The sequence below is a fragment of the Phascolarctos cinereus genome, unplaced genomic scaffold, assembly GCF_003287225.1.
Source record: "Phascolarctos cinereus isolate Bilbo 61053 unplaced genomic scaffold, phaCin_HiC Scaffold_3;HRSCAF=262, whole genome shotgun sequence".
Classification (NCBI taxonomy): domain Eukaryota; kingdom Metazoa; phylum Chordata; class Mammalia; order Diprotodontia; family Phascolarctidae; genus Phascolarctos; species Phascolarctos cinereus.
In genome coordinates this window covers 132184705-132207007 of record NW_027555736.1, presented here as the reverse complement: position 1 = coordinate 132207007, position 22303 = coordinate 132184705, and the positions used below count along the sequence as shown (strand labels likewise).

Genomic DNA, 22303 nt, shown 5'->3' with positions numbered 1-22303 from the left:
ATGAGAAGCACCACTGTAATAATGACATTTCCTGTATTTTCTAGAATGATAAAGTAAACCTATAATTTCTTTTAAATAAATCTTCTTTGGTTGACTGATCTTCCTTATTGTCAGAGAACACTACTGTTTATGAGATAAACCATATCTTTTAGACCTATAGATATCTCTGGTCTTTTTTAGTTTTATGAAATCTATTTTAAAAAATTTATTATTGACATCAATTAGTCTGAATCACGAAACCCACACAACTTCCAAAGCAGTTTCCATGTTAATCAATCCATTAATTCAGAGGTCACCTCCCCTGCCTGAATTGTTACCAATTTCAGGTATTTGCCATGAATTCATTCCTTTGGTGGCAGACCTTCTGCTCTGACTAGCTCAGTAAAATACCTTCTGGTTAGCAGTCAACAAGGATGTTTAAAATGGTAGATGACAATCGGGTGGGTTGGATTTGGTTTCCATGTCATTTAGGTGGCATGTACTAATTATAAAACTGATTATCTTGAAGGGCATGGAAGAAAAGAGGGATTGATAGATCTTGAAATGGCAGGAGATTTGCCAAGAAGGAATCAGAACAGGTGAAAATCACTTTATACAGTGGATTCCAAACTCAGCTTCAGCGTTCTAAGAACCAGAAGGGGGACAAAGCAAAGCAACCTCTTATCAGCGTGTGCAATCAGATCAAAGAAAACTGGTCAGTAAACCTCAGTACTATCCCCAGCTAAAACCACAGATTGACACTAGCTGGTAAAACAATCTGGTAATAAGGTAAACGTCCCCGTAAAGAGTTACAGAAAACCAAATAAATTCAAGGTAGCCTCCACAAATATCTCCAGTGACGATCACAAGCAACGGAAACAGTTGCATCTCTCAAACTCATCCCCGCCCCCCAGCATCTCCGCGTGGTGGTCTCAGAATGCAGGAACAAAGCTGCTTATAAAATAAACAAGCCCGAGCTTTAGATTCGTTGCCTCGGGTTCGGAGAGGCATTTGGGGAAGGACACGGTCAGCGGCTATTCTGAAAATCTTGCTTTCATCGCGGCCACCGCGTTTCCTCTCCCTGAAGGCAATGTTATTGGGGCTGCAAACAATTTCCTGGCGCCTTCCAATGCCCTCTAGCGGCCGACGTGGAAACGACTCCCTTGGGCGTCTGTGGATGTCTCTCCTGCCTTTCTTGGCTCTCTCCACCCCCTTCGTAGTCTCTTGGGCAGGCAGTAAGGAATCAAACTCAGTTCTTCACATCCTCGGCTCGGAACTCCCCCCTTCAGCGGCCCCCCGCCCCCGCCCTTCTCCGCACACTCTTCCAGCGTTAGCACTTGAAACTCTGGCTTTCTAAAACCATAATATTTCCATCCGTCCCTCAAAAATGTCTTCAAGGAAAGCCTGGGTAAGACTGCGGGGCTTTCCTTTTTTTTCAAGGTGTAGTTCACCACGCACCCCCTCCCTTCACGTTGAGTTCTTTAAGCACACTGCGAAAAATGCGGCATGCATTTTTTTTGCAACAGCTGCAAGAAACAATGAAGCTTTTCAAGAAAGGGGGGAAATGCACTTTCCAGTTTGGGGGGGGAACTTCTTAGTTTTCTGCCCTTCCTCTCCTCCTTACGGAAAAAAACGCATATAAATATAAATTACATATGGATACATAACATATCTGTCTCTTCCATCTCGATGAGAAATGAAGCTGGGGCATTGTTTTTGGAAGCAAGTCGGAAGGGAGGGTGTGTGCATGTGTCTGTATTAGGGTGGGGGCGAGGGGGGAGGTGACGGAAGAGAAGGGGTGCGTGTGTAGTCAGCTTTTTGCAGACTACAGGCTCACGCTGCAGCTCCGTTCCGAACGTTCCCGGGAATCCCAGGCTCCTGCTTTTGGCGCGCGCCTGTCTGGGCTGGGGCCCGCCGCGCGCTGCTGCTGCTTCTGCTAGTGTGTGTGTATGTGTATGTGTGTGTGTGTGTGTGTGTGTGTGTGTGTGTGAGAGAGAGAGAGAGAGAGAGTGTGTGTGTATATGTGTGTGTGTGTGTGCGTGCGTGCCTCCGGGAGCGCGTGCGCGAGCCCCCAGTGTGTGGCAGCGGCAGCAGCAGCAGCAGCGGCAGCAGCAGCAGCAGCAGCAGCAGCGGCAAAGCGAAGCTGAGGCTGTTGTTTACCAGCATTAACTCCGCTGAGCAAAAAAAAAAAAGGAAAAAAAAGGCAAGCAGGGGAGCGCACCAGGCGAACTAGAGAGAGGGAGAGCAAAGCTGCAAGCAAAACTGCCCCCTTTGCAACAGCAATTTAGTAAAATCCTTGCCAGACCCTCTTATCCCGCTCGTCCCCCCCCACCTTTCTCCTTCCACACCCCTTTCCAGAGGAATTACAAACCCTTGCAACACCTCTTCGGCTTTGACCTTCAGCAAACCGGATCCCCCCTACGTTCCGGAGAGAGGAAGGTGGGGGGCGGTGTGTGTGTGCGTGTGTGTGTGTTTGTGTGTGCGTGTGTGCAAAAAGGGAATTACAAACGTTTGCTATGGGAAAGCAGCCGCCGCGAGAGGGGATGCAACGCCGAGCCCCAGCCCCGGAGCAGCAGGAGTACTGAACAGCTTCAGTGTTGCTGCTGGGGCTTTGTGTGTGTCCTGGATTTTTTGGAAGGCGCCTGTAGCAGCAGCAGTGAGAGAGGAGGAGGGAAAGGAGAGGAGGAGAAGGAGGGGGAAACCTCTTCATTCATTTTTATTCCGCATTTTTACCCATTTTCAGCCTCTTCAGCAACCTGGACTTTGGGGGATATTTAAAACTGCGTCGCATCATTCCGACGTGGATACTTTGCGGCGTTTGGAAGCCTTTCCCTCTATTTTTGGTTGGGCTTGTTTTTCCTTGCAAGAATTGATTTGGATTTTTTTCCCTTTCTTTGCAGTTTTTTCCCCCTACTGCCTTTCTGTGTGTGTTTGAAAATGGAGGTTGAAGATGCAGACTGCCAGCCTCAATGTGCTTCATGTTTGCTACTTCTGTGTCCATTGTATCACTGCAGCCAGCGCTGAGGGGGGTTTGTTACCTTTTCTGTAGCAAACACCACAAATACCTACATATCTAAAGCATCAAAATAGCCTTGTTTGGGGAGTGTGTGTGTCAGCTTCGACAGCCAGAGCATCGACAACACATCGACTCACCACGAGGAAAGACATTTTTTAAAATTACAATTTTCGAAGGATCTGTTTTCTCATCTGGATTATTGTTTTTTTCTCCCTTGTTTCTGAAGGGGGTGTGGGGGGTGGCAGTGTGAGTTTCGGACTCCCCCCTTCCCCCCTTTTTTTTTGGAGAAAGGGGAATTTCGTCCTAAATAAAGGAATGAAGTCTGGCGCCGGAAGAGGGTCCCCGACCTCACTTTGGGGGCTTCTGTTTCTCTTTTCTACACTTTGCCTTTGGCCAACAAATGGAGAAAGTGAGTATCTCTCTCATCAATGTTTCTACTGTGAAGTATGTCTTTTGCACTGCGGTAACTTTTAGTTTAAGGGGCCGCTGTCCTATTTTTCTGTTCAAGAATTTGCATCTTCAAGCTTATTTAGAATCTAGAGTTTAGGGCTGGTCTCTTTTTTAGCTTAATTTGGGGGGTTGTATAGAGTTGGGGGAGGGAGGAGCAAGTTGGGGGGGAGACGGTGGCTCCCCCCCACCCATGACCAAGATTAGGCGCTTTCAGCTAAGTGAAATAGCTTTAGTTTTTGTTTCTTTCTCCAAAACAAAACAAAACCCAAACACTCGTTCGACTGAATTTGGTAATTAACATTTGTATCAAATTTGTCTGCTTAGCTTTGCTAAAAGTTCCCATTCTTGGAAGGTTCAAACTTGTACTCAGGGTATTGTAAACAACAGTCAAAGGCCACTTTTCTTTTCTAGAAGTACCTGCTCTCAGGCAAAGACCAAAGCTACCCCCCCCAGTTGTCTTCGGAGTGGGGGGGAGAGAGACACTTGAAGAAGGCTGTGAGCTTCGTGTTTTCCAAGCCATTTGATTAAAAAGCAATACCCGCTTCCCCGGAACCACACTGAAGCAGTATGCCAGCCCGTTTGTTGTGGTTGATTACATTTCATTTGGGACCACTTTGCTAGGGGGGAGTTTCCTTTTTAGGGGAGCATTATGCTCTGACAGTTACTCCGGAACCGAAGATTCTTCCCCCCCCTTTATTAAGATACACCCCCTTGCTTGGGTTGGGCTGTGCAAATGGGAAAGGGCCACAATCTTCCACTACGTATTAAGTGGCGGCAGGCGGGATGCCTGGAGGCTGGGGGGGGGCCTGGAGGGTGGTGGAGGAGTAGGGGGTGGTTGGGAAAAGAGTACTTAAATGTATCCAAATCTTTTGAATAGTATTAGAAATGAGAAGTTAGAACACTTGGACTATCTGCCCTAGAAATGCGGTGCTGCAGCTCCAGGACACGTTTCAAAACATCCTTTTTTTTTTTTCGAGGGGGAAGGGAGGAGGAGGGAGTTTGGGAGGTGGGTGGGTTTTCCCCGGATGCGTTGTGAAAACGTGGTCTCCTTCTGTGTTTAGTCCCACAAATAGGTGTCCCCCCCCAACCTTGGGAGATATTTAGATTTCTTTTATTAAAAATATTATATAATCCTCCTGTCTGGTCCTCCCCCCCCCGCTCCTTTTAATCCAGCATTTGCTTTTCCGGAATCTGCCTTTGTTGCTCACTGTTGCAAAAAAGCTCTGCTCTTGTTTTCGGCGTCTCTAAGATGGAATTGTTTTTCTGCTTCGTTCCATGCTCCCCTTCCCCCGGCCTCCTCCTCCCTCCCCCCCCCGCCCCTGTCGGTGCCCAAGGAAGTGGCGGGGCCCGGAGCAACGCTGCAGGAAAGACCAATCCACGCTGTGACTTGGGGCCCACGAGCTAGCGCCTTCTGGCGTGGGGTTCCCCTGAGCTCCGCCGGAGGACCTGGAGCCTTCCCATTCGTGCCTCCGGTCCTCTCCTCTCTGCCTCCCCCCCCTTTTTTTGTTAAGGTAGAAAGGTGGAGAGGGAGAATGCGAATGCTCTGTGTATATTTGTGGGTGTGTAGATGCACACGTGCATGCAAAATCTGTGTGTCTCAACACTGAGAAGTGCAGACACCCAGCTTATGTGCTATTCAAAAAGTAGGACAACGTGTGTGTTTAAAGCTCGGAGCGCGCCCTCTCTATGTTTGTTTTGAACCAGTTCTTCTCCCCCCCCCACGTTGGCTTGGTTATTATTGTAGCACTTCCTTTGCACACCGTTAAAAAGCAATACATTTCTGCAAATGCTATCACTTGTAATCTGATATACTTTGTTTTGTTCTTGTCTGGGTGGATGGGGAGGGGGGAAGAATGGAAAGAGAGTTTCGTTGCACTTCTGGGGAAATTAGGGGCGGGGATCCCTTTAAAAAAACAAGAAAAAAGCACCCGGTGGCATTATAGTAGATTTGAGATGGCGGGTGTTTTTTGGACACGATGAAAAGTTTAAGCTAAGTAGTAGAAATAGGGATAAGACAGGTTCAGCGGACCTTGTGTGCTATGGTTGTGTAATAGCTGAGTGTATACAGCTGGTGCCAATTAACTTTCAAAATAGGAACCAAGTTTTGGCTCTTAAACCTTTTGCTTTGATATGGAGGGCAGGGAATACTGTAGAATCAAGTATGATGGTAATTAAAAATAAGCTATGAGGAGAGTAAGCATTCTTAATTTTCTGTAAACATGAGCATATCTTAATATCAGAAAATCTTTACGGAATTAAAATATTTACTAGACAAATATTGGAGGTCGAATGATCAAATCGGAACTTGCTACAACCTTAATTAAAACAAAATAACTTGTTTTCCAAAGTTTCAGATTACGAGATTAGAGGGAGGTTTTCAGTCCCAGTCCCTCTGTTGCCCAGAATTTTATATTTTAGAGAATTTAGAGAAGGTTTCTCTGCGTTGAAAGGGTAAATCTGTCACAGAACACACAAATATTTTAAACTTTTCCATGACATGCAGTTGAGCTGTATAGTTTCCCCAGTTTTTGATGGCCAGACAGTCTTGGATTTAAATATTATTAATTTATTTTTGAAAAGTCGAATGTCCTTTTTTACTTGTTTAGGTAAAAAATGACTTTTCTAGGAATGCTTATTTAAAATGTTTTGCCCTGTGAGATAATGCATAGACAAAAAAGTAGTACTTCATATATGTTGTTTATGTTTCAGTGGCAAGACAGTATTATAGGGAAATATCCCAAGGACCCCTTAAAAATGGTAATTTAAAGGTTGAGGAATAGCCAAAAGTTGCCTCAAAGTGTATAAAACAGAATTGAAATGCCTTCTTTTCCTTACTGTAGTGAGATTTTGAGTCTTAAAGAATAGACAGAAACATATACATTTTTTAGAAGAGAGGTGTAACTGAGTTTTTAAAAAAGTTTTCAGTCTTCAGGGTAATAGTAAGTTTAAAAGTTGTATCAGAGACTAATATTTTAGCTGTTATCTTTGATCTATGGGGTAAAGATTTGGATATTTGTATTGGGTTGCAAGTATTTGTGTTAAGGTACTCGGAAAGGAGGGAACGCTTAAGGATTAAGTATGTGACCATAGTAAACATTTTTTAATTTAGAAGGATAAAGACGTTCTCAACAGACAAAGCCTAATGGAAGTAATGTTTGGGTATTTTATGCCCTCACATAAGGAGGCCTTGTAACTAGCTGAGGTTTAAGTATTATACTAACAGGCAAGCGCTGTGAATTGTGATTTTGGAGGTGGTGGTGGTGGTTCTAGTTAATGTAGTCTTTTAATATAAGGAGGCCTAACGTGATATGCATATTTTCCCCCATTTGCTCTAAGCTTCCTACATCTTGTCCTTCAAAATTCAATTGCTAAAGAAACCTAGGTATAAGAAATCAAGATGTTTAAGTGGATTGCTGTTTTAGGTATGCTAGAAGTAGCTTGGAGTAAAACATTCAAAGAAAAAAATCTCAAATAGGGGATTTTAGGCTTCCAAGGAGGAAATAGCAAGTAAACAATATTTTGAGGAAGAGTTTAGCATAGGTCATTATTTGAAGTTTAAAATGTCATATGTTTGAGTTCTCAAAAGAGCCTTGAGAAATATGTTAAAGTTGAAAAGAATGCCTCTTGAACCTGGGAGCTAAAAAAACCCCAACATGGTAAATTTATTTGACAATTTTAACCCGTCCCTCTCATTACAGTGATTTTAGAGTCTGAGAACTTCCATTTAGAAAACAACAAAAAAGCTTAAACTGATGATTGAACTTAGGGCATTCAGGGGAAAAGGCACCTGCAGAGAAATAGAGATTGATTCTTGTATGCATTAGAGTTCAGATAGGGGACAAAGACTGTAGTCAGTTTAGGATTAGAGCTTTTGCCTTTTTCTTTTTAATCCAACAACTCAATGAAAGTCAAATTTGTTACATAAAATGCCTTATTTTGAAATAATACCATCTTGCTAGGAAATTTAATTTGGGTTAAAAGATAAGACTGATTTTATTACTACTTTTTAAAAAAGTTTTGAGACAGTAACATAAGGAATTTCTGTTTAGCTCTTTGAATTGTAACCCCTATAAATGGTGATACAGATTATAAGAAAGAACATTAAAAAGCAAAAATCTTGTCTTTAGTATTGATTAATCCAGCTCTTTTTAGTTATTTGATTGTTTAAAATTGTACCTTTTGTGAAATATACTCAGGAAGTAAAATTGAGTTTAGATTTAATGCAAAGATCAGTTCTCAAATAATCAAATGAGTGATCTGGAAACATCAGCTCTTAAAATCATAATGTGATGCTTTGGCATCAATTGCTGTTGGAAGGGTTTTCTACTAAATTTTAAGCAGGACATTTGTTTTGAAACATATATAGGGATAATCATTTATATTGTATATGTTTGCTTTTGATCTTTGACTTTCTGTTTGATCAGTGATAAAAATGTTTCCTGGTCTTCCTACTGTTGCAAGATCAATATAGTAAGTGAAAATCAACTGTATCATTTTCACTTGTTGCAGTATAATTTGCAATTGCCAAGACAGGTGCTCCAGGGACAACAATTTTTCTTTTATCCTGCTTCATTGGTTTTGTAAGAATATAATATGTGTGGCAAAGTACTTTATGAGCTCTTGCATATAATGAAGCTGCTTGAATAAAAATATCAAGTAATTTCCAAAATACTTGGTGGGTTTTAAATTGGAACAGGATACATTTATGTATTTCTCACAAGCCACTTATGGACAGTGTGTTTTAAATGTTTTTAAGATTTTTATTTTAATATCTTCTAGAAGCAAAGAGAAAGCTCTAATGTACTGGATGCATGTGCTTATATCCTTTATACCTCATTCATATCTTCCTTCATTTTGGAGCCTTACTGCAGGTCATGACAGATATGAAAACATTTACGGATCTGAGTCAGAGACACTTATTTTGTTTCTTGGTTTTGACAATTGTGATGAAAAATGAAAAAAAAATTGTAGTGATATGGTTTATCTTTTGCCAGAACCTTGGGAGTCACAGGTGCATGCATGAATATTTCATAGTGTGTTGGAGCTGTAAGAAAGATGGGGCAATTTTCAGATGTTTTCTGGACTTAAATGTTGCTTGGTTTTTCTGGAATTACTCAGGAGATCTAGTAAATTGTATGGTTGCGTGTAGCACACATTTTGAATAACTAAGCATTTAAAATAATTTGAAGGATGAGAATGACATCATGAAAGGCAAAGTTACATTAATGAAATCTCCAATGTGAAATCTTAAAATGTATGGGCAGCTCTTCTTTAAATGCTGATCTTTTCCCTGTTTTGTTTTCAAAACATTAAAAAAAAACCACCACAGTTCATAGAAGAGGCATGTGTACTGTTGAGCCAGCTTGCTTTGATACTGTTTTTCTTAGCCAAGTCATAACAGGTGCTTTCTGAGTTCAAGAGATGAACTCATTTCAATTGTACTAAATATATAATACACGCTCACACACTCTCACTATGTAGTTTCTTGAAGTCTATGTCTGAAGCATTCTGAAGGAAAATCCCTAAACAAACTTTGAAGACAAGAAAATGAATAATGCCTTTTAGATTTCTCTGAACCCTTTTCCAAACTGGCCATGTAACATGCAAATATTATGGGCGCAGGAGCACCCATAATAAAATGAAGAATTACAATGTGGAATTACGTTGTAATTACAAATGAGGAATTATAATTGTTTGTGGAAATGTAAGCCTGATAAAAACTCTGAAAAGAGCAGAAAACCTACTTTAGCAATTAAACCTTGTGGCATTTAGACATGTTGATTTGTTTTTGAGATACTTTTAACAAGTAATATTTGGGAAGATTAAACCATAATAACTAAGAGATCCCTCAGGATCTGTTAGAGAACTGATTTGTTCCTAATTTTTGCTTATTGTTGAATGGCAACTTTTAAGGAATGGATGCATTTTACATAAAGTGTTCAATAAATTAAGGGCATAGAGGGTTATAGCAATAAAAGCATATTAGAAAATTCTGCTTCATTGAGTAGATTATCTTAATTAAAAATAATACCTTTTGGCTCAAAGAATATGCTTATACTTTTTTCTTTCTTGCTTGGCTTAGATCATTAAGGAGTCAAATTTTGAGGGTGGTGTTTTTCATTATCAAAGGAAACTACATACACCATGCACGCATGGGAGCACAAAGTTGAACAATTTCATACTTTCTAGTGATGAGTTTGAATTTCTCTTTGGGAAATTTTTCTCTTTATTTTCCTTCCCAAATAAACTAATTCTCTATTATGCTGTAAAAATGTTTTATGATGTTGTAAGAATCTTTTGTGGGAATTTTTAGAGAACTGAATCAAGAACTGTAGCAAATAATTTAATTTATTAAAAACAAGAAAGGCATAAAGTTGTTAGCAAATTATATGTTTTTCTCTGGTTTGACCAACTAGGACCTTCTAATATTTGTCAGTTGGTATTTATATTTGCTGAGATTCAGGAGAAAGTACTTTTTGTTTACATTATGAGATGAATACATACTATTGAAATACCTTGTATAATTTGTGTATCATAGTTACTGTTATTTGTGGTTTAAAAATGTGAATAGTGAGGGTAGGAAGTTTCAAAATCTTTCCCTTTTGTTTTCCTTTGCAACTTTTAATGTTAATGATAGTCCTTTTGCTGCTTAAGACACTTGTATCTGTGCAAGTCCAATTGAACATGGTGACTTCATCTCCCATGTGATGGCAGTGAAGCACATACTTTTTTATTGAAATATTTCTGTGCCTGGCCAAGGAATATGTTATCATGTGCAAACCTGTTATTGGTCTCATTACATACTGTAAAGATAGTTCTGTTTTGTTGAAATAGTATACTTTGTTATATGTAATCTCCATTTTTTGCCCATAAGGATCCAAAAATTTTAGGAAAAAATCATTACTCCCAAAACTTAGTTTTTGAGGTATGAAAAGTTGAAGTTTTTTAGGGGCTTACAATTCAGAAGTAAAAATCAAGCACTATATTTCCTGAACAATGAGTGGTCAAACTGTGGGCCTCATTTCTTTCCAATCTGCTACCCCCAAAACAATAAGAAATAGATAATAAACTAATTAGTAAGTTATGCATTAAGTGCATTTATTCAACTCAAAGTATGTCCATCAAAGGCCAAGTCTAGTAGTTCTCAAAATGGAAGTTTTCTTATCCCAAGGTTGCTGTTCTTCCGTTTGCAACATGACTTCAATACTGAAAGGATACGTGTTTTCTCTAGTGTAGGAACTTCCTTCGATGATGATCATAGCCTTTAGTCCAACTTGTAGTGAAAAGCTACTCCTTGAATTTTGCTAGTCCAGTCCTCAGGGTGAAAAGCTTGAGTATCTATGGGCCCATCTTTAAAGCTTTTCCATTTTGTTAAGATGAAGTTGAGCATTTGCTTTGTTGACATAAATTTGGAGAACCCAAGGTCACTGTCATAACACCATAATAATAATATTAATGTTAATGATAACAATAACTGACATTTATGTAGTACTTTAAGATGTACAAAAGAATTTACATATATTTCCTCATTTGCTCTTTGCTCGATAGTCATTGAAGCTAGTGAGTGTGTATTGGGGGTATAGGGAGGCATGGGTATTAGAACAGGTCTGTCCTTCCTCCAAGTTCATTTCACCTTTCCCACTACACTATGTAGAGACCTTGATGTAGGAGTTGAGTAGAAGTTGACCATTTAAAATTTATTAGATACTTTTTTTGATGATGATTTAAGAACTATGTTAACTTTGTAACTAAAGCCACGTAAGTTGGCTTTTTAAATCATTTAGGACTTAGAAAACCACTTCTTCACTCAAGTCCTGCTTGGATGCCTGATCATATCATGGAGGTGATAGGTTCTTGAAGTCTCATGTCTGTGGGTTGCCATCTTTGCAAGGTTCTAATTACCAAGTTGGAGAGGCCCTTGAGTATGGGCCTAGCTACAGACTATAACTTTGCCTTCTGAGAAGCCTAACAAAATGCAGAGAGAATCACTGGCTACCACCAGGTGATGCATATTCTCAGACACTGCAGTCCATGAAGACCTTCTGCTGTGGTAGCAATGCCACAGGTGGTGGTGCTAGGACCACCCGCACTGATGAAATTGTGGATCCTTGAAATATTGAAGTTTAGGCATGCAAATGTGTTGTTCAGCTTTAAAACACAATTTTTTATAATAAAACTAAACATTTTACTGGGCTTTTTTAAATGTTTCACTTCATTTAGTATGCTCTCAGTATTTTATCTGTGAATTATTGGAAGGAGATCAAGTAAGCAGGGGAAACTCTTGATTTTAGCCATATGCATTTCAATAATGAAATATTGAAGTTATAGTGGTGAGTAACAGTTGAGTTGATGTGGGAAGTTTTGCTAAAGGTTTAAGAATCCAGTGTGGCATATGAGCAAGATATAGGAGAGAAATAGGTAGAAAACTTGAAGGTGAAATTCAGACAGGAAAAATGGCAGGAGCTTTCAGGGCCCTAGCGCCATGATTCAATTGGTTATACAAGCCTTGCAAAAGTTTTTGAAAATTATTAGATGCAAAGCTGTATTGGCATCACAAAATTTTCTTTGGCTAGGTCTGCATTTAGTGTGGCCACCCACCTTCTGCTCTTTCTCCCCAGATTCCTCCCTATGGTGCTAGGATAGATAGAAAGCTAATATGACTGGGTCTTTTTCCTATCAGTACAGGTTCTTATGAAACCCAAAAACAGTAAACTTAAAATAAATGTTATAGATGATTTCCTGAAACCCCATTATTCAATGTGTAAAAAAGACAAGGAAATGGATTTGGAGTAACTGGGTTCAAAATCTTCCTCTGCTCATTACTACTTGTGACGTGAACAAATTTTTATTTCTCTCTTGGCTCTCAGTTTCCCCATCTGTAAAATGGAGTGTTTTGAATACTTTGTCTTGAAAGGCTTTTCTGTTATACTCATATATTGCGATTTTTTCATCCAATTTATGGGCATCCAACTTCAAGATTTTTTGCTATTATAAAAAATTCTGCTATAAATATTTTTGCATGTATGTACTTTAAATTTTTTTTTTTACCTACTTGGGGATACTTTATACCTAGTAATGGTATCACTACCTAGTAATGGTATCAGAGGGTTGATATGACTGATTATTTCTTTTATATAATTCTTGAATGGTTGGACCAATTCACAGCTCTCCCAACAGTGTATTGGTGTACGTGTGTGTGTGTCTCTCTTCCTTTCTCTCTCTCTCTCCCTTCCCTCCTTCCTTCCTTCCTTCCTTTCTTTTCTTTCTTTTTCTTTCTTTCTTTCTTTCTTTCTTTCTTTCTTTCTTTCTTTCTTTCTTTCTTTCTTTCTTTCTCTCTCTCTCCCTTCCTTCCTTCCTTCCTTTTTTTCCCTCCCTTCCCTCCTTCTCTCCCTCCTTCTTCCTTCCTTCCTTCCTCTCTCTTTTCTTTATTTTTTCATTTTTCTCTCCCTTTTTTTCATCCTTACTAATCTGATGGATACTAAATTTTAGAACGGAAGAATGATAAACTGTAGTTCATCTATAGGAGGATGGCCAGGATTCTGAGGGGACTTAAAATCATGCCACATAATGATAGTTTGATAGAATTGGGGATATTAAATCTGGAGAAGATACAACTTGACAAGAGTTGGGAGAGAGATATGATAACTTTCTTAAAATATTTGTAGGGTTGTCATAGAGAAGATGAACATGCTGTGCATGGCCCTAGATGGCAGAACTTGGGTCCATAGATAAAAATGGGGTGGAGGCGGGTAGTTGTTATGTCAATACAAGGGAAAACTCCATAACAGTGTGTTTACTTTAAAATGGAATGAGACCTTAGCATTAGTGCTAGATGGAAACTTGGAGGCCATCTAGTCCAACCCTTTCATTTTATACATAAGGAAACTGAGGACCAGAGAAGGTCATTGACTTGCACGAGGTCACATAAGTAGTAAGTGGCAGACCTGGGATTTAAACCGAGTCCACTGATTTTAAATCTGGTAATTCCACCCCTACCTCCTCACCTCTGCTCCCCCCGCTATAACTGTGAGTTCCTTGTCACTGGAGGTCTTTAATGAGTTGGATGACCACTTGTTGGAGTAAGTTATAGATGAAATTTATACCTTGAGTAGCATTTGGACTGTTACCTGTAAGGCCCCTACCAACTGTATTGGATGATTTTTAAAAATTTTATGAATGAAAAAGATGACTTTTTTTTCTTAACCAGAATATCACTTTTCCTGAGAAATCCTGCCATTGAATTTGTAATATGTATGTCACCTAGTCCTATCATTTCTTCATTTGAAAGCTTTTGGTTTTGCCATATCCCCTCTGTTTTTATTGTCCTCATCAAAGCCTTATTACCTCATGTTTGGTTTACTACCTTAGCTTCCTAACTGATGTTTCTGACTTATTGACTCTTGCCTCCAATCCTTCATGCACACTGCTGACAAGCTCATCTTCCCACAGCATTGTGTTCATCATGACCTTTCCCTCTCCCAGAACTTTTGGGGTTCCTGTTCAAACAAATCCAGACCCCTCTACCTGGCCTCATTCTACCTTTTCAACTTAATTTCCCACTAATCCCCAGTGATTATCTAGGCCTTCCTGTCACTAGACCCCATTTGCCTCATCTACAAACTGGGTAGTGACAGTACCTGCTTAAATGCAGAAGCCTGGGCCAGGTGATATCTTAAAGTAAATTTATATTCTATGTGAATGTGTATGTTTGTCTAATTCCCTTCTTTTTAATAAAGGTTGGCATAATTGTCTCCCAAATGCATCCTTACTTCCTTTGCTTAGGCTATGTATTTCCCCTGGCTAGAATGCCCTTTTTTCTCTGAGTATCCAAATTCTAAAACCCTAAGCTAAGTCTCACATCCTTAGGAAGCCACCTCCCTTCTTGGAACTCTTGTTCTAGACTTGTTAAGAAGTCAGTATCACATACTTTAACATTTAGTATCGTTTTCTAAATTTAAGAATCTTATTTTCCCAACTTGTATCATTGTATAGATTAAGAATCAAGAAATTAGAGTTTTAGTCTTGGTTATTCTATTGATTAGTTGTGGGACCTTGGACAAATCACTTAATCTCTGAAGATTTGCTCTGAAAACCTCAGTTTTCCCATCTTAAGATGAAAAATGAGGTTGGACTAGAGATGATTTCTTATGTCTTTTTCCAGCTGTGTTCCAGATCCCTGCTGCATCCCTGCTTAACTCAAGAGGATGTACTAAGTACAAATAAGATAACATCCTGGAAACTTCCCTTAAGATTTTTTTTTTCTATTTCTCATTGTATACTAAATAGAATTACAGCTATAGGGAACAAATATTTGATGGTTTTGTTGTGTGATATGCTGCATGATCTACTTTTTGACCTCTGTGGTTACGTGCAGCACTCATGTATCTTATCTATGTCTCGTTCACACTACAAAATGCTCCTGGTCTTTGCCTTTTGAAATCCTACCAATCCTTCAAATGTCTCAAATGCTACTGTTTCCGTGATGCTCCCAGAGGGAAATTCTTAACTTCCACTGAACTTACATAATGTTTTGTACCTCTTTTAGATTCTTAGTATACTCAATCCTGCATTATAGTTATATACTTACGTGTGTGCTATATTTTCTTTTTAAAATTTAATTGTTAGATAATACTTTAAGTATGCAAAGTGCTTTTAATAAAAATATTTGGTAGTCACCACAACCCTTGGAGGTAGGTGCTATTATCATCCCCATTTTACCTTTGAAGAAACTAAGGCAGAGGGAAGCTAAGTGACTTGCCCAGAGGCACACAAACTAGTGATTGCCTGAGGCTAGATTCGAATTCAGGTCTTCCTGACTCCATGTCCATCAGTCTCTCTGTTGTGCCACCTAGCTACTTATATTAACAAATATTTATTTTTTTCTTCCTCCTACTTCCACCTTTCCTTGGAAAACAAAATAAAACCCTCAAAATAAATATGTATAGTACGATGACTAATATTGATAAACTTAACCCTTCCCAGCAATACAAGGCTCTAAAACATCTCCAGAGGCCTTGTGATGGAAAATGCTATCCACATCTAAAGAAAAAGCTATGAAAGTTGAATTGCTATTTTTTTCTCTTCTGTTGAGTTTTGTTTCCTCTTTCTGATGGTTCCTCCTATTGGTTTTAATTTTTACTCACAACACCACTAATGTGAAAATATGTTTAATAGGAATGTAAATGTATAGCCTATATCAGATTGTGCACCGTCTTGGGGAGGGTGGTAGGGAGGAAGGGGGAGAAAAATTTTAAACTTAAAAGCATATGGAAGTAATTATTGATAATTTAAAATAAATTAATAAAATTTAAAAAAGTAAATATGTATAGTCAAGCAAAACAAATCTCAATATTGGCCATACCCAAAAATGTATATCATTCTATGTATGGGGTCTATCACCAATCTGTCAGGAGATGGATAACATTTCTCATTATTGGCACTCTGGAATCATTGTTGATCAGTAAGTGAGTACATTGATTAGAGACCTGAAAACTTTAACAGTTTTTCCTTTTTACAGTGTTTTTGTATAAATTGTTCTCCTAGTTCTGCTTACTTCATTCTGCATCAGTTGATACAAGTCTTTGAAATTCTTGCCATTTCTTATGCCAAAACAGTATTCCATTACATTCGTATCCCATAATTTGTTCAGCCATTCTCTGATAGGCAGCCTCCCCTCCCTTAGTTTCCAGTTCTTTGCCACCATAAAAAGAATGGCTCTAAATATTTTTGTACATATGAATCTATTTCCTCTTCCCTTTGATCTCTTAAGGTATAGGCTTAATAGTGGTATCATTTAACTAAGGTAAGAAATGAGCTTTTTGTATACTATATCTTTTTTCTAAATTTTAAGCTCTGTATGGCAAGGAAGCTGGGCTTTATTATCTTTATTTCTCCTGTGTCATATAGCATAGGGTTTTTTTTTCACCCTGTGCCATCCCCTAGACCTGAATTTTATGGGTAAAAAGAACTCTGTAGTATGGAAACTCCTTTCTCTGACACATATTATTAACTCCTCTGTAACTTATCCTTAGAGAGTTGTCCATGGGATTGAGAGGATTACATAGCTAGTATGTGTCACAAGCAGAACTTGAATCCGGGTCCTCCTAACCTCAAAGTCAGCACTCTGTCTGCTATGCCATGCCACATCTTGACTTGACTTTGCTCATAGTAGGTACTTGATGATGGTTGAAAGAATGTTGAATAAGCTGTTTTGCTTAAATATAATGTGATATTTTCCTTTTTTGCATTAAACCACAGGTAGTCCTTGTATTTTGCTTCACATTTTGTTTACTTGCTAATCTGAAAGTAGCTAAAAATACCTACATTTTTTTTCTCAGGCCCTAATCCACTCATTCACAAGTTTTCATCAATGACCAGAATTTATATTTAGCATTTCACCTTAACAATGTGCCACCTAGTGGTCAAAATAAAAGAGTAAGCTCTTCAAGAGTTTAAGCTCTTATGGGTCTTCTTTGGGGGAGGGGGTGGGGTCAGGAAAGCCCAAGATCCCCTTTCCACTTTCACTTTGTCATTGGTTTTCAGGAACACATCCACCCCAAGTTATTTGTAAAAAGCCAGACGCTGATTGTATGAAGACATGAACAGCCTAACTTACTGTGTCCTTCTCCCTTAACATCCCTCCCAGAGATCTATCCCTTATATTAAAGAATTTTAAAAGGAAGGAAAAATTGTTCATTAAAGTTAACCAACATATTGAAAAATTTTTGACATTATGTGCCGTATTCAACGTCTGTGGTCCTGTACCTCTGCAAAGTGGGGGAGGAGGTATCTTTTTAATTTAATTCACTTTTTGTATGACATCCCAAGTTAAAACTGTCTATTGCCCCTGACTCAGGATGGAAAGTAGGAGCAAATTTAGTTGGTACAATTCATCTGAGCAGTGACAGGCTGAATCTGATTTAATCCTGTATCATAGTTTGTTTGCTTCCCTTTCTGGCATGGGCTGTATGGGTAGTGGATAAGCTGAGAAACAGAAATGACGCTTGGGACCATCATCTGTATGCCACAAGGATGGCAGAAGGAAAGGGAAGAAAACCCGTGATGACCACCCACCCCTCACAGCTCTTAGCCTTCCTCTCGATCCTTCTCTCTATTTTTCCAGATAACACACTTTCTGCTCACCCAGTCTAGGCTACCAATTTTTGCCTCCTCCAAACTACTTCTGCACCAGGAGCCTTATTGCTCCCTGGCATCCCTAAATGCCCTGGCAAAATTGCGATGAAATTAAGGTCTCCTTTTCTTTGAAGTACTTGTGTGAGTGAGAATGCTAGAAGAAACTGCCCCTCTGTGCAGTGAGCAGTAGCAGTTGTGATGCTCCCTCCCAGACCCATTGCCTTGAAGCCTGCAAGATACCTCCTCCAAGATTTCATCTCACCTCTGGAGGGAGAGGTGACCCTGCTGCACCTTTCCCATCTCTGGAAGAGGGACGAGGAACTACCTAGCACTTTAAAATGCCTCTTACTTTTCAAAGGAGTTGTTGATCTGCAGGGTCAGAGGTCTTCTATTGGACTGGTGGATCTTTGTAGGACAGACAGGATGAATCTATATCTATAAGCTGAAGGCAATTGCAGTTCTCTCTCTCTCCTTGATTTCCTTTTCCTCCTGAAGTTTCTCCACCAGAAATAGGGCCCTGAATTTTGAAGGTCCTGTCCATTAAGGTTTCTTTCTCACTTCCATAAGCATGTCCTCTTAGAATACTCTGTGTCAGGCCTTTAGGCAGGATAGGTGCTTATTAATTCCTCCTAGCCCTCTGTCTTAATTTTGGTACCTTTGTTGCCTTTCCTCAGATGACTTTGGAATTGAGATTCCTGCTACTGTGGTAAAATCATGGGAAGGGTCTTGGACCCAGTTCTTTATTTTAAATTAATTTTTTTTATTTTTAGATCTGAATTCTCTCTCTCCCTTCTAGCTCCGTTTCCCTCCATACCAGTTGAGAAAGCAAGGAAAATAAAACCTCAGTAACAAACATGTATAGTCAAGAAAAAACAAGTTTAGCCCTACTTCGGAGCCTAAATGAGGACAATGCATTGTCCAAGCAGCCCACTGAGATAGATGAAGTGCTGCTTATTCCATTAGGCCAGGTGACTAGGCACCTCCTCTCCCCTCCATAACAAAAAGGTGAGGTTAGATGTGTCTAGGACTGCTATGCCCTGGGGGAACTGAGGTCTTTGGGTTAGCCCAAAAGCCTCTTCCCAACTCTTTCTTGCCGTCCCACAGGATTGCTTTTCTTGTCCTATTCACAGACCAGTGATGGTGGTCAGATCCACTTGTGACTTGGGTTGCCAGCTGCCTGTTTGGCAGCATCACCCAATATGATGAATTTTAAGTCAGAGGACCAGGGTTGAAATCCTATCTCTTTCATGAACTCTGTGTTTGTTAGCAAGTCGTTTCTGAGCCTTAGTTTCCTTAAGTGTAAAATGAGAGGGTTGGACTGAGATGACTTCTATTGTCCTTTTTGGCTCCTGAATCCATAATCCTGTGAATGGCTTTCAGCTTTACTAGGATTTTGTGGCATAGCCGGCTTCTTCCCCAAGTCCTGTTGGACCTTTGATCATCCTGTCTTCTGAGGCTTGCAGTCATTAAGTTGGACAAATATATTTGTCACTAGTAGGTTTTTTGGAGTGGGGATTTTTGGTCAGGGGCTCTGGAAACTCCTCAATTGAGTCTTTCTTAAAAGTCTTCACCAAATCATTCTTTTCTCAGACGAGAAAGGCTTGTATCTCTTGAAATCTATGCCTATACTTTAGCGATTGATCTCTCAATTCAGTTCAGCAAGCCTTTAAAAAGTACTTAACTGTGTGTTAGGCATTGTGTACAGAAACACAAAAATCAACGCAGCCTCTTTATCTGAATGATATTTATCCTGATGCAGCTATAACATTCCTTATTCTGTGTAGGTACCTAGGCATAGTCTAGAATTCTTCCTCATGTCCATGACAGTTGACTGACTTTCTTTCTTTGTTATGGATACCATCTAGTTTAGGGCTGTCTCTGTTAAATTTCCAGTGAAAGAAGCCACTCATGCCCAATCAGCCCATGCTTATTATATACCGTATGCTAGGTGCTGGTGGTCCAAATATGATGATTGAAATAATCCCTACTCACTAATTAATCATTAATATGCTGTACGAAGTCTTTACCTCCCCACCCAGAGAAAGAACTATGGAGTCTGAATGCAGATGGAAGCATATTATTTGTTCTTTTCCTTTGTTGTTTTGTTTTATTGCTTCATTCTTGTGGTTCCTCCCATTAGTTCTAATTGTTCTTTACATCATGACTAATGGGGAAAATATGCTTAACATGAATGTATATGTAGAGCCTATATCAGATTGTACACCCTCTTGGGAGGGGGGAATAAGTGGGAGGGAGAGAAACTTTAAAACTCAAAATCTTATATAAATGAATATTGAAAACTAAAAATAAATTAATTATCCAAAAATAAAATAAAAGTAACTACCAGAGAAAAGCTAATGTGTGCCACTACTTATTATTCTTTAGAAATGAATGGGGATCTCATCCCTGGATCTTGAGGAGTAGAAATTGACCTGAGTATTTGGGCCCTGGGCTATTCCTACTAAACCATGTAAGGTAACAGGGAAATGAGAAACCAGCACCATGATTTGCTGATCTGACTCTTTATGTTAACCTAGGTTCATGGGATCAGAGATTTACTTTTGGAAGGGACCTTAGAGATCATCTAATCCATTCCCTTTATTTTGCAGAAAAGGAAACTGAGGTCCAGAAGAGTTTAGTGGTTTGTCCAAGCTCGCACAAATAATAGAGACGGGCTTTGAACTTGGACCCTTTGACTCCAAAGCCAGTTGTTTTTTCCCGTCCCATTCTGGTTACATGAATACCTGATGCCTGCTTTGATACTTACTCCCTATTTGGAGAACAGGAAGCCAGAAGCTGTACTTGCTAGTACAAAAGACAGTACTAGATGGGCTTCATCATCACTTGTCCCTGAATGTGTTGTGTGAGACTATTAGAACAGCCTACACCAAGACCCTCATTGGTGTTCTGTGGACTCTGGGTCCCCTGTATCACTCTTTCCAGCAACCTCTTTATGTTTCCACATTTCTACATACCCTGTTTTCATCATCAGTCCTTCTTCCTAGCCCAGTGGTACCAGGGCCCTTCCAAGTCTCTACCATCTCCTGACAAAGTCTTAAGGATGTGAGTCGGCCTCAAAATTGCCATGCCTTTTTATGAGTGTCAGGTCTGGTGGCAATGAGTTATAAAGTGGGGAAAAAAAATGTAAGGCTACTTCTAAAGTTAGTCTCAGTCAACATTGCACTCTCTCATTTGAGCTGATTTATCTAGTATGCCCTTAAACTACATAAGTTTAGTTAAACTTTTAATATATTTTTTACTGGACTTTAGAACATTATGAGTCCCCTTTAAGATAAGATTGGAGATGAAACTACTGTTTCTGTTTTGGGAAATATAGTAAGGCTTATCTTCCATTTACATATTGTAGTAATTGCTAGTGTTTTAGAGTTGTTTTTATGTGTGCTCCCTGAGGTTAGATTGACCAGGGTTTTGGAATCCTAAATAAACCTACTCTAAACACATAATAGTGACATTTTATAGCTGGTGATAGGATATTTATGGTAGCCTAATGGGCCTAATTGTGCTTCCTTGGACTTTTTTCATAAGTAATTTTATTTCTCGAAATATTTGATCTATTTTTATATCAAAATCCTTGTAGGAATGGACTGTATTTTAGCTGGCTTCTTCAAGGATAAATATTGGCATATAATGGAATAGTAGTTCACATTTATTAGCATCTCAAGGTTTACAAAGTTCAGTGACCTACAACGATCCTATGAAATAGGTCATTCAAATATCCCCATTTTATAGGTGAAGAAAATGAGGCTCAGAGGCACATAACTAACAGTAATGGTAGCTAACGTTTACGTATGGCGTATTATGTGCCAGGCACGGTATTAAGTGCTTTACACTTATCTCATTTGATCCTCACAGCAACTGTAAGAGGTTTTTGTTGTGGTTGAGTAGTTTTTCAGTTGTATCTGAAAACCCCATTTGGGGTTTTCTTGGCAGAGATATTGGAGTGTTTGCCATTTTCTTCTCCAGCTCATTTTGTGGATGAGGAAACTGAGGCAAACAGGGTTAAGTTACTTGCCTAGAGTCACACAGCTAAATCTGAGATGAGATTTGAACTCATGATTAGGAATCTTTCTGACTCCAGGCCCAGTGGATTGCCTAGCTGCCCAACTCTAAGAAACAGGTGCTATTCTTATTTCTATTTTGCAGATTAGAAAACTGAATCAAACAGAGATGAAGTGACTTGCCCAGAGTCAAACAACTAGTAAGTGTCTGAGTCTGGATTTGCACTCAGGTCTTCCTGACCCCTGGCCTGGTGCTCTATCTCCTTTGCCACTGCCAGAGCCAGTACCTGAATTCATTTCTCTGGACATTTAAGATCTGTGCTCATTTAACTATAGCATAGTTGTTGAGTCAGGAGTCTGATAACTTTTGTGGTCAATAGTACCTGTGCTCTTCATCTGAAGTCTGGGCATGTATGGAAGGAAAGGGAGCTAAGGATTTATTGACCACTTTTACGTGAAGAGAGGTACTTGTCACTGTCCCGGTGGTTTGCCACCTGCACTTGAAACCAAAGCATGGGGGAGACTCACAACATTACGAATCAATCGTCAATCAGGAAGTGTTGATTAATGCTTATTAAGTACTAGGCACTGCTGGGGATCAAAGTACAAAGAATGAAACATTTTTTGCTTACAGTTAGCTTCCATTCTAACGGAGGGGAGTAGAAGTACCTGTATGATATATGCAGCATAAAAGTAAAGTTAATTA

At 39.4% G+C, this 22303-nt stretch overlaps 1 protein-coding gene across 1 annotated transcript in view; it reads left to right on the top strand.

Moving 5' to 3' along the window:
- The first annotated feature begins 1820 nt into the window (after positions 1 to 1820).
- Positions 1821 to 22303, top strand: part of IGF1R (insulin like growth factor 1 receptor) — a 385064-nt gene continuing 364581 nt past the window's right edge. The window contains exon 1 of the mRNA XM_020964050.2: positions 1821 to 3404. Coding sequence (XP_020819709.1) covers positions 3311 to 3404 — 94 coding nt within the window. The 5' untranslated portion in view covers positions 1821 to 3310. The remainder of the gene's footprint in view (positions 3405 to 22303) is intronic.